The sequence below is a fragment of the Magnolia sinica genome, chromosome 3 (assembly GCF_029962835.1).
Source record: "Magnolia sinica isolate HGM2019 chromosome 3, MsV1, whole genome shotgun sequence".
In the NCBI taxonomy this organism is placed as follows: Eukaryota; Viridiplantae; Streptophyta; class Magnoliopsida; order Magnoliales; family Magnoliaceae; genus Magnolia; species Magnolia sinica.
Window position 1 is genome coordinate 88,445,220 of NC_080575.1, and position 12,687 is coordinate 88,457,906.

The 12,687-nt window shown below is 40.7% G+C and overlaps 1 protein-coding gene and 1 long non-coding RNA gene across 2 annotated transcripts; one reads left to right on the top strand and one right to left on the bottom strand.

Annotated features, from left to right (window-relative positions):
* Positions 1-2,272: 2,272 nt before the first annotated feature.
* LOC131240165 (probable transcription factor PosF21) lies at positions 2,273-11,901 on the bottom strand. Its single transcript, XM_058238242.1, has 4 exons — positions 11,249-11,901; positions 7,397-7,529; positions 3,152-3,236; positions 2,273-2,912 (listed from the first exon to the last, which is right to left on the bottom strand). Exons 1-4 carry the CDS (start codon positions 11,899-11,901, stop codon positions 2,584-2,586), a joined length of 1,200 nt encoding a protein of 399 aa, XP_058094225.1. The 3' UTR covers positions 2,273-2,583.
* LOC131240166 (uncharacterized) lies at positions 11,809-12,332 on the top strand. Its single transcript, XR_009168645.1, has 2 exons — positions 11,809-11,947; positions 12,224-12,332. It is a non-coding gene; the product is annotated as an uncharacterized LOC131240166 (long non-coding RNA).
* Positions 12,333-12,687: the final 355 nt, after the last annotated feature.

Genomic DNA, 12,687 nt, shown 5'->3' on the forward strand with positions numbered 1-12,687 from the left:
TGATATGGACCATCCATCACCTTTGATTGCCATTTCTCTAAAATTACCTTGATAAGATGATCCAAACAATTGGATCAAGTGTTTGGAAAATGGGTGGTCCATATTGATTATAATAGAGAGGTTTAAGCATTAATATGAACCATCCATCATGTGTACCCAACTTTGATTGCCCATCCTCTCAGATCCCTTTGATCATATAATTCTAATCATTAGATTAGAGGTTTGAGAAGGGACAGTCCATATTGAGCATGGTAGAGATGTCTAACCATTGATGTCAACCATCCATCATGTGGTGCCCGCCTTTGATTACCCATCTCGTGTAAATCACTATTATGAAATGATCCTAGCCATCCAACAGTGGTTCGGTGAAATAAACATTCCATATTAACTATACTAGAGGGGCCAAACCATTTATGTATGTAAATGTGATTTACGTACATAAAAGGCGTTTGTTCTTTGTTCATGGGAAGGTTGGTAACATCCCGTAACCTTTTAATGAGAGTTGGAATGCCCAATCATCAATCAAGACCGTCCATTCAATAGTGCTACTAGGAGGAAAAACAATGGTACAAGAATCACACCAATCAGATTATCCTAACCTTATGAATGAAACTAATACATTAGATGATTCTAACGCTATGAATGAAACTAATTCATTAGAGCCGTACATTTTTTTTCACACAAGTCATAGATCGCATAAGTAGAATCACCATACCAAAGAGCTTACTTTTGAAATCATAAACAATAGAAAGTAGGATCTATTAGATAAGGGTTCAATATTATGATTGGACCCATTTTGTATGTATGGTCTGTATGGACTGTAAATCTTCCATGCTATTGGTTGCACACTTAGGATCATCCACCATCCAAGATTTTTACACCATGTCTTTATCCCTAGTTGTGTGAAAGAGCTCACATTTCCAAATAATGATTGGCCACCCAAATGTCATTAAAAAGCTTTGGGGAGGAAAGTAGGTACATCAGCAAAACCCTAAAAAAAAGTCCACCCCAAAAACCAAAAACCCAGGGAACATAAACCAAACGGAAAGGTAATGAAGTGGGCCAACTCCAACATTCCCATGAGAAATAAAGAATGATTAGATTAACCTGCTAAGTACAAAAACCACCTTTCTTTTTTTGGTCTTTTGTCCGAAATCTTTCCAACAGCCTTAATAATGCGAAACTTTATAACCATCTAAGAAACCAATCGCATGCAAAAGGCAAAGCTTTAGGGTGCGTTTGGTTGCACCAAATATCATGAAATTTCCGGAGTAACCAGTCATAGTATGGTGAAAATTTTCACCATACGAACCAAACATACCCTTGACCATCTCATGCATGCAATTTCTGCCCTTATCCTGGAGCTATGTATAAAGATTTACTTATTTATTTAGAAGGGCAGTTGAACAGCATGCATGTGTTTTCAGTTTTTATTTTATTTTTTTACTTTTCTTCCAACACAAGCAAGAAAGTGCAACGACTTAGCAAACTTTTCAAGCAAACTATAAGAAAAGAAGATTTACTTGACTTTAACAAATAGCAAGTGGCGAGAAAGCCAAAAGTTATTGCGCTAGTCAAAAGAGACGGCTGCAGCAGCACATGCCACACTTCCCCTTTATGCGCCAAGCTACGAAAATTCGATGCCCATCCCGAAACCGCTTTAAACCATTCATCTGGTGGGGCTACCCATGGCCCTGGGCCTGCCAATGACGCTATCCAAAGTAAAAGCCCAACAGTGCTCAAAATCTTAGATTTAATTAATTTCATTAAATCTAGCAGGTGCAGCACCCATGGTTCAGCCTCTTTGAAAGATCTAATATCTGAATCACTGGAATTGAATAGAAAATATTCAATTTAATAAAGAGGAAACTATACACACATACATAGGGTTCAACCCTGGAGATTTGGTGGATGGGAATCGCTACATAGCTATCAAGAATAACAAATACAAAAATAAATAAAAGAAGTCTTCTATAACAATCAGGACAATGGAAGATGGACCTGGAATTGCAGAAGCTACATTTCTTCCAACTCACTTGAAATTCATGTCGCTGAAATTTTGAAGAAAACTATAATCTGGTTATTGCAGTTTATTAGACTGATAATAACAAATTTTGCAATTTGATTCAACAGTGCATCCAAACACCATTAAATCGTTCAGCCATGGGATGCATCCCACAACATGCCATGGCCAAACAATTTCATTCCTGTACCTTCACAAAGTTGCCACAAGAAAATGAATGCGGCTGTAGAGTTTGGATACAAACAAGGAGGAAAAAATGGTTAAAAATGAATATTATCTGAGTTCAGCCTATGGTTACATTATAAATTGTCTTTGAAAGAACAGCAACTTCATAGAAATGACAGTTAAACCACCACTTGAATAGTGACATGGTAACAGGCAGCTCATCTTAGGAAAAGTACAAGGCTGCATGCATTTTCTAAAATGGAATTAATTTAGTTGGGTACTGATAAAAAGATCATGGATGCATTCCTTCAAAACATGCACATGCAAATTTTATCTACTTAACAATACAGTCAAAAGTTACAATTTAGACGGCTACTGACTACGGCATCTGTTTATCATTCCCTGGACGAGGAGCTGACATCGGATTCTCTGTGATTCGGAGATGGCAAGGGTCCCCTGCTGGGTTGTAGTTGTGACTGTTGGGGCTGTTGGGGCTGCTGCTGATGCTGTGGGTGTAACTGCTGCGGTTGCTGCTGAGAATGGATCTGGAGTTGCTGAAATTGGTGGGCAGTCATAAGCGTCTGCATGGCATCGTTGGGCGGATAGAACTGTTGATTGCCACTGTATGACAATGCATAATTCATCATTTGTCCGCCATTGGGAATGGGTTGGCCTGTCGCCAATTTCAGACGCTGGACCTCATCTCTCAGTGTGTCATTTAGAGCTACCATAAGAATTTTAAGAACAAAAGAGAAGAGAATAGGTAAGAAGAGACCAGAACATGACTGACCACATTCAAACAGCAAGCAGAATGTACTCAAAATAAAGTTATGATAGGTCAAAGCTCACTTCAAACTCTGCAAACTAGAATATAGACTGATTTATCATGAATATAGATGTCATCTCTAATGTAAAGAACTAAAAAGCATTGTCCAAGAACTGCCGCATACAATGAAACCTTACCATCTTGTAGATGAACTTGTTGCTCCATGGTTTGCAAACGTAGTTTCAGCTCATTGTTTTCAGCAGTCAGACCATTCGTGTCTCTCTGTCCACAACAAGCCAATGCAAGAAACGGGGCTCATAGCCATACTATATTAAGATAAGCTTATCCAGCGTAGCATCTTAAGAGATTTAAAACAAACTTTGAATGGATCAATGCAGCTGCAGTAACCAAAATGATCATACGCATCTATGTGTACAGGGGCCACATTCATGATTTTGATGAACAATCACCCTACAACTGGCTGTATTCTTCCCCCACCTCCAATCGCCTTTAGAGCTCATGTGTACAAGGAAACTCATGCCTACACCACCATGTGTGCTAGCATGGCACATAACTATCAGATCCAATTCATCCATGAGGTAAGAAATGAGGATCACATAATGTGGATGTCCATGCCCAAGAATCAGGTGGGCCATGGTTCGTGAAAAAATTGTACAGCTGAGGAAATTTTGCCTAAAGTTATCCTAAGCCATCCACTTATTCCTGACATTGTGGCCCACCTAAAGAGTGAACCAGCCTGAGTTATGGGTAAGAATATCTTCGAGGTTGGACCCACCTGGTGGACAGCCTGGATATTGCACCTATCTGCCATGCTAGCACGTGGTGGTGTGTGGATGGTATCCCTTTTACGTGAGTGTGGATTTGGTAAAACTCTTCCCTTCAAATGTTCCAATTTTGCCCTTGCAAATATCATATCTTTTTCAAGGCCAACCTTCAAATGTTCTAATTTTTCCCTTGCAAATATCATATCTTTTTCAAGGGCAAATGGTTGAAAAATGGGTTGTAGGTTATGTGGACCAGTCCTCAACTTTATACCAAGGCTGAGTCCTTCAATATTCTGCCAGTGCGTAAGGGAGCAAAATACCTGTAACATGGTCAATTGAGCAGACAATGTAGTTGCTTCTGTTTGCAGGGTCTGCACTTTCCGTTCAAGCTCCGCTATGTAACGCATCTTCCTTTCTTTCGACCTTGCAGCTGACTGCCTATTTGCCCATATCCTATCAAATGAGAAAGAAATAATCAGCAAAATATAAGTATATTGCACTGGGAAGAAAACAGAATAATATGATTTCTATCCAGAAAAGAGCAGCATTTTCTTTTCATAATTTGCAAAACTAATAAACTTTCTAAATACCATAAGGGCCCATTTGGTCACACTTCCTCAAAAATGGGTTTTGAAAAGGAGGCGCGAGGCCTGCTTTTCCGGTCGACTCAGAAAAAATCAATTGGATCAATTTTTGCCAATCCAGCATTTAGCACAACAGGGATTGGTTTTTGTCGAGTCCGCAATTTAGCGCCTATTCTATCGTGCAGGAGATGAAACAGGGGGTTTGCAAAGCGCATCCAAATGGACGGCATCAACAGCCATTTAGATCAAAATGACATTTAGTCCTCAAAAACCCCTTTGGCGGGTGTGCCCAAACAGGCCCTAAAAGAATGACCTTCCATCATAAGCAGCTAAGGAAAGTTCAGCAAACATCAGCTAAGGTACAGAATTGATTCATCATCAACAAGCATGGAACCATCCCCACGCAGTGTATCAGCAAATACATTGACCTTCACAGGGAAACAAATCAACAAGCACTACTGAACCACAGTACATCTATGGCCTCCTCTCACCTCAAACCACAATATATTTATGGCCTCCTCTCACCTCAAGCATTGGGGATTTTATGCTCACCACAGGAAAAATCCTAGCAGTTGCCTAAAGCCCCAACTTCAAAGCAGCAGCAAAGGTAATCAACCTTACACGGACTGGATATGGAGCAAGCTCTGACAACAAGGACAACGATAATTTCAAGCTGAACAGGCCCCAGAAGCAATCAGGCTATAGGTACAAGCACTACATAGTAGTTTGAAGATCCCCGATTGGGAAATGGGGAGTGGAAGATCATAGATGCAAAAAAATGGAAGGGTGGCCTTCTAGTATGCTATTTTTTTCCTAACACCAGGACCCAGATAGGATACTTCACTCCTGATTTTCTATATTCAGGAATCGGGGGATGCAAATATTTATCAAAGCAGTGGGCTAATTTTGGTGTTGAATGTTCACAACTGATGAAAAATGAAAAGGCATTGTACTACTGTAGGCCATTCTTCTTCATTTTTTTACCCCAATCTACAAGTTCATTATGGAATTACAAAAAGGAGTAAGAATGACTTATCATATTACATTTTCCATCGAGATGATACTGAAACAGCTATGAGCTACCAATACACCTTCCAATTTCACAAGGGTGGAACCAGTGATGCACCCAAATGTTTTGATATTTGAACAATTGAACAAACATTCCCTCCCAATCTTTAAAAAAAAAAAACTAACATCCTCTTTCTGCTCTTCTTCTTCTTCTTCCTGAGGGGTACCAAAAACTTTTATTGAAATCGGAGAAGACTTTTACAAGGAGTCTGATAAGGCATCATCCAACATACAAAGGAGATAAGTCCTCCCAAGAATTCCTAAAAAGGTCCCAATGGCTGTCACCAAAGTCCTTGGAATCTTTAGCCCACTCAATAGCCATCTGCTTCACTTGGCTGACCACATCCAACACGCACGACTTGTCCCAAAAAGCATGGTATACAAAAACAGTTACATTTACGGGCATAATAGTGGCGGTGCTCATTATGCATTTGTTTTATTTTTTTTTTTTTGGGGGAGATCAACAGCCATAAGGCTGGCAATTACAGCCACCATTACCGTTATTGAATGCATTTGCTTAAAAGTCCCATCGCTTTCATGCCAAATTGCCCATAAGACAACAAGAAAAGATATCCTCCAAAGAGAGCACCTCCTTTACACCTATTCCTACTCTTTGCCAAGCTCTAAAGAGCTCATTAATGAAGGATGGCATGACCCAGTCCACTTCTAGGAGTCTAATGAATTTGCACCAAATCATTTGCACAAAGGAAGCTATGCATAAATAAAACAGTCCACTTTTACCATGTCTCTAAGGCACATAATGCAATCATTTAGGATTATCATTCTTCTACTCCTCAAAGTGATCAATCACAGGTACCCTATTTTTACCCACCTTGTCTTACCATTCATTGTTTAATTGACATAAATAAAATGAGAGTATCAAATGGTATATTTTTCAATCAGAAGTTAGATCTAGACAGGTTGACAAACACCCGTCTTAGACTGGCAAGCAGCATGCAAGTAGTACTCAGACAAACTCAGATCAAGATCAGACATCAAGCATGTTATTAGATGCAATAGACTGTCACTGTCACAGTGTCACTGGAATTGCTGAACAAGAAAATGCCAATTACACTGACAGAACCAAGAAAGAATGTGTTGTAACCTTCAGGGTGTAACCTATAAGAAGAAAACACTGAACTGCATACAAAATGAAAGGGGAAGAAAACATGCACCTGCAGTAAACCTGGAACAAAGTAGCATTAAACATTCCAATTTTCAATGAAATCACATATAGGAATGCCTCGCCCATTTGGAAGGGAATTATGTCTGTAAAAAAGGCAGTTCTTCCAGTTTTCGGCTTCAGCCTGGGAAATGGGGCCAAAATCCAATTTTGGGAAGACATTTGGGTGGGTGAAGCCCCCTTGAAAGTCGATTTTCCAAATATGCATCGCCTCGCCTCCAACCCCAAGTCCTTTGTAGACGAATGCTACACACATCTGGACAACAAGGTAGACTAGATCATAGATTGCAGGAGGAAGCTTCAGGACTGGGAGATTGACGAGCTGGCGGGTCTTCTTCAGTGCATAGATTCAAGCACGCCAGATCCTTTGAGCCAGGACAAGCTAATTTGGAAGCCGGATAAATCATCCAGCACTTTCTCCGTCAAATCTTTTTATCAGCATTTGGACCAAGGCTCGATCCTCTCCAAGGTCCACCCTCCTTTCAAGTTCTGGAGTACTCGGTTCCCCCCAAGCACACCGCCTTCACCTGGTTAGTGGGGTCCAAAAGAATCCTCACGATGGACAATTTGAGGAAAAGAGGCATGTCTATTGTCAACATTTGGTAAAACACTTCCCTTCAAATGTTCCAATTTTGCCCTTGCAAATATCATATCTTTTTCAAGGCCAACCTTCAAATGTTCTAATTTTTCCCTTGCAAATATCATATCTTTTTCAAGGGCAAATGGTTGAAAAATGGGTTGTAGGTTATGTGGACCAGTCCTCAACTTTATACCAAGGCTGAGTCCTTCAATATTCTGCCAGTGCGTAAGGGAGCAAAATACCTGTAACATGGTCAATTGAGCAGACAATGTAGTTGCTTCTGTTTGCAGGGTCTGCACTTTCCGTTCAAGCTCCGCTATGTAACGCATCTTCCTTTCTTTCGACCTTGCAGCTGACTGCCTATTTGCCCATATCCTATCAAATGAGAAAGAAATAATCAGCAAAATATAAGTATATTGCACTGGGAAGAAAACAGAATAATATGATTTCTATCCAGAAAAGAGCAGCATTTTCTTTTCATAATTTGCAAAACTAATAAACTTTCTAAATACCATAAGGGCCCATTTGGTCACACTTCCTCAAAAATGGGTTTTGAAAAGGAGGCGCGAGGCCTGCTTTTCCGGTCGACTCAGAAAAAATCAATTGGATCAATTTTTGCCAATCCAGCATTTAGCACAACAGGGATTGGTTTTTGTCGAGTCCGCAATTTAGCGCCTATTCTATCGTGCAGGAGATGAAACAGGGGGTTTGCAAAGCGCATCCAAATGGACGGCATCAACAGCCATTTAGATCAAAATGGCATTTAGTCCTCAAAAACCCCTTTGGCGGGTGTGCCCAAACAGGCCCTAAAAGAATGACCTTCCATCATAAGCAGCTAAGGAAAGTTCAGCAAACATCAGCTAAGGTACAGAATTGATTCATCATCAACAAGCATGGAACCATCCCCACGCAGTGTATCAGCAAATACATTGACCTTCACAGGGAAACAAATCAACAAGCACTACTGAACCACAGTACATCTATGGCCTCCTCTCACCTCAAACCACAATATATTTATGGCCTCCTCTCACCTCAAGCATTGGGGATTTTATGCTCACCACAGGAAAAATCCTAGCAGTTGCCTAAAGCCCCAACTTCAAAGCAGCAGCAAAGGTAATCAACCTTACACGGACTGGATATGGAGCAAGCTCTGACAACAAGGACAACGATAATTTCAAGCTGAACAGGCCCCAGAAGCAATCAGGCTATAGGTACAAGCACTAAATAGTAGTTTGAAGATCCCTGATTGGGAAATGGGGAGTGGAAGATCATAGATGCAAAAAAATGGAAGGGTGGCCTTCTAGTATGCTATTTTTTTCCTAACACCAGGACCCAGATAGGATACTTCACTCCTGATTTTCTATATTCAGGAATCGGGGGATGCAAATATTTATCAAAGCAGTGGGCTAATTTTGGTGTTGAATGTTCACAACTGATGAAAAATGAAAAGGCATTGTACTACTGTAGGCCATTCTTCTTCATTTTTTTACCCCAATCTACAAGTTCATTATGGAATTACAAAAAGGAGTAAGAATGACTTATCATATTACATTTTCCATCGAGATGATACTGAAACAGCTATGAGCTACCAATACACCTTCCAATTTCACAAGGGTGGAACCAGTGATGCACCCAAATGTTTTGATATTTGAACAATTGAACAAACATTCCCTCCCAATCTTTAAAAAAAAAACTAACATCCTCTTTCTGCTCTTCTTCTTCTTCTTCCTGAGGGGTACCAAAAACTTTTATTGAAATCGGAGAAGACTTTTACAAGGAGTCTGATAAGGCATCATCCAACATACAAAGGAGATAAGTCCTCCCAAGAATCACTAAAAAGGTCCCAATGGCTGTCACCAAAGTCCTTGGAATCTTTAGCCCACTCAATAGCCATCCGCTTCACTTGGCTGACCACATCCAACACGCACGACTTGTCCCAAAAAGCATGGTATACAAAAACAGTTACATTTACGAGCATAATAGTGGCGGTACTCATTATGCATTTTTTTATTTTTTTATTTTTGGGGGAGATCAACAGCCATAAGGCTGGCAATTACAGCCACCATTACCATTATTGAATGCATTTGCTTAAAAGTCCCATCGCTTTCATGCCAAATTGCCCATAAGACAACAAGAAAAGATATCCTCCAAAGAGAGCACCTCCTTTTACACCTATTCCTACTCTTTGCCAAGCTCTAAAGAGCTCATTAATGAAGGATGGCATGACCCAGTCCACTTCTAGGAGTCTAATGAATTTGCACCAAATCATTTGCACAAAGGAAGCTATGCATAAATAAAACAGTCCACTTTTACCATGTCTCTAAGGCACATAATGCAATCATTTGGGATTATCATTCTTCTACTCCTCAAAGTGATCAATCACAGGTACCCTATTTTTACCCACCCTGTCTTACCATTCATTGTTTAATTGACATAAATAAAATGAGAGTATCAAATGGTATATTTTTCAATCAGAAGTTAGATCTAGACAGGTTGACAAACACCCGTCTTAGACTGGCAAGCAGCATGCAAGTAGTACTCAGACAAACTCAGATCAAGATCAGACATCAAGCATGTTATTAGATGCAATAGACTCTCACTGTCACAGTGTCACTGGAATTGTTGAACAAGAAAATGCCAATTACACTGACAGAACCAAGAAAGAATGTGTTGGTGTTGTAACCTTCAGGGTGTAACCTATAAGAAGAAAACACTGAACTGCACACAAAATGAAAGGGGAAGAAAACATGCACCTGCAGTAAACCTGGAACAAAGTAGCATTAAACATTCCAATTTTCAATGAAATCACATATAGGAATGCCTCGCCCATTTGGAAGGGAATTATGTCTGTAAAAAAGGCAGTTCTTCCAGTTTTCGGCTTCAGCCTGGGAAATGGGGCCAAAATCCAATTTTGGGAAGACATTTGGGTGGGTGAAGCCCCCTTGAAAGTCAATTTTCCAAATATGCATCGCCTCGCCTCCAACCCCAAGTCCTTTGTAGACGAATGCTACACACATCTGGACAACAAGGTAGACTAGATCATAGATTGCAGGAGGAAGCTTCAGGACTGGGAGATTGACGAGCTGGCGGGTCTTCTTCAGTGCATAGATTCAAGCACGCCAGATCCTTTGAGCCAGGACAAGCTAATTTGGAAGCCGGATAAATCATCCAGCACTTTCTCCGTCAAATCTTTTTATCAGCATTTGGACCAAGGCTCGATCCTCTCCAAGGTCCACCCTCCTTTCAAGTTCTGGAGTACTCGGTTCCCCCCAAGCACACCGCCTTCACCTGGTTAGTGGGGTCCAAAAGAATCCTCACGATGGACAATTTGAGGAAAAGAGGCATGTCTATTGTCAACATTTGTCTATGTTGTATGAAGAATGAAGAAAGCATTGATCACCTCTTACTATCCTGTCCGTTCATCTCAGAAATTTGGACAGATTTCCTCAAGTGCTTCGACTTGAAGTGGTGTTTTCCCGGTTCGGTCTCCCTCCTTATCAAAGCCTAGCACGGGGTCAGTTTGGGGAAGAAGAAGACAAGGATCTGGTGTATGGCGATCATAGCGATCTGGTAGTCGGTTTGGGAAAAAAGAAACAACAGGTGTTTTAGGGATATATCTAATCCCACCGTGGCTATAGTCAGTAAAGCAAAGCGTCTCCTGATTGAATGGATGGTCTATGTTGTAGGTTTTAACCAAGTTGATTTTCTGTTCCTTGGGGTGTAATGGCTTGTCTTTGCCTGCTCGGCAACTCCCATTCCCTCCCGCTTTTGTTTTCCCCTGTTCTTCTCCCCTTTCTTCTTTTCAATATATTCAGTGACTTTTCAAAAAAAACATATAGGAATGCAGATATGCTCATTAGCCCATGAGATGATATATACCCCTTTGAAAAAAAAAATCAATGTAAAATTGAACAGGCAAAGTGAAGCCGTGTACCAAGAATTGCAGATTTATTTTTCGAAAATATCATAATTGAATACTGCAGAACTATTTACATTGCAAAGCAATATATAAACAGATAATATATTCTTCCTTTATTGTACAATTTAAAAAATGCATGAAGCTTATTCCCTATTTTAAAATGGCCTGGAAGTACCTCTTTGCACGCTTTGGATCAATGAGTGCGAGATCAGCAAGCTTTGCTGCCGACATGGCTTTCTTCTGTTCTGCTAATGAAGGACCTTCTGCACCTGAAACGAGCAACTCAGGCTTGATTGAGGTGGATCCATCCATGGATTGGCTATGTTGGTGTCTAATCCTCGGCCTCTCGCTAGGACCCGCAATCATATTATCACTTATAGGAAATGTTGCTGCTTCTGAGGACTCACCGGATTTTACACCTGATGTTGCACAAGACGAGGTAAATTTCTCCATGTCCATGTACATGGAGAAGAGGTCTTCCTCAGTATCATCAGACAGTGAGGGGCCATCAGCAGAACCCACAACACCAAGATCGCTATCAAAGCTGATGTCATCAGGGAGTCCAAGAATCTCAGAGTGGGCCCGTCTGTGACCACGGTTCTTCGGGGGGAAATCCGGCATCTGGCTGATGTCATGGCTGAAACGTCCGGGCTCCGACGACATTGAATGGTTAAAATGACCGGATTCTGGCAATGCAGGGGGAGCAGATGATGGTGATGATTCACAGTTCGTGGTTAAAGAGTTCGCCGATGAGCTAAAAGCAGAGTAACGGCCTGAAGGAGGCGGCAGACCACCACCAACATGGCCTGGTGATTTATGCTTCTCCATAGACAAACGATCCTCAAGCACTAGCCCACTCAATACAAAACCCTAAGTACATAATAAAAGAATAAACCCTAGAAATCAACGATTTTCTTTAACTGACTTAAAACACAAGAAATCAGTCCAAGCTCTCTGTGCAAGGAAAATGCCTCCAAGACAAATAAGTAAATGAATCTGTGCTTCTTCTTGTACCGTATAAATCAGATATATGAGCTTTTAGTGCATAGTAAACACTGAAATCTTACTATTGACTGAGAGAAATCCGTTCCAAAGAAAACCAAGCGATAAAACCACAGAAAGTCCTACGCCAAGTTTCAGACAACCCCAGAAAGAAATCAGAGATCTGCTCTAAAGTTCACGAAAACGACTTTTACAGATAAACCGACCGGCAGAGCAGCGTATCTTGAGCTTCTCTAATGGAAATCTACCGAGACGCTGCGAAAAATAGAAAACTAGAAAAATCAGGATCTCAGCTTCTGCTACAGAAAAAATGCAGCTTCAGACGAAAATAAAGATATCAGACTACCGTTCTGCTTCAAATAAAAAGCTCCGAATCATGAAAACACTCAGAAACCCAAGAAATAGGAGAGCTGATATCGAGGTAAAGTGAAATACCTTGTTTTAAGAAACGGTAGATAAATTTTCAGAGATTGTGCTGAAAATGGAAAAAAGAGATCGAGACACCTAAAAATCAGGGATCTGAGCTTTTCCCGACCGCTGCAAGCTTCTGGTCTTCGAAATCGCTTCGATAAATGACAGTTTCTCCGGATTCATTGGCCGTTCTGAGCATAA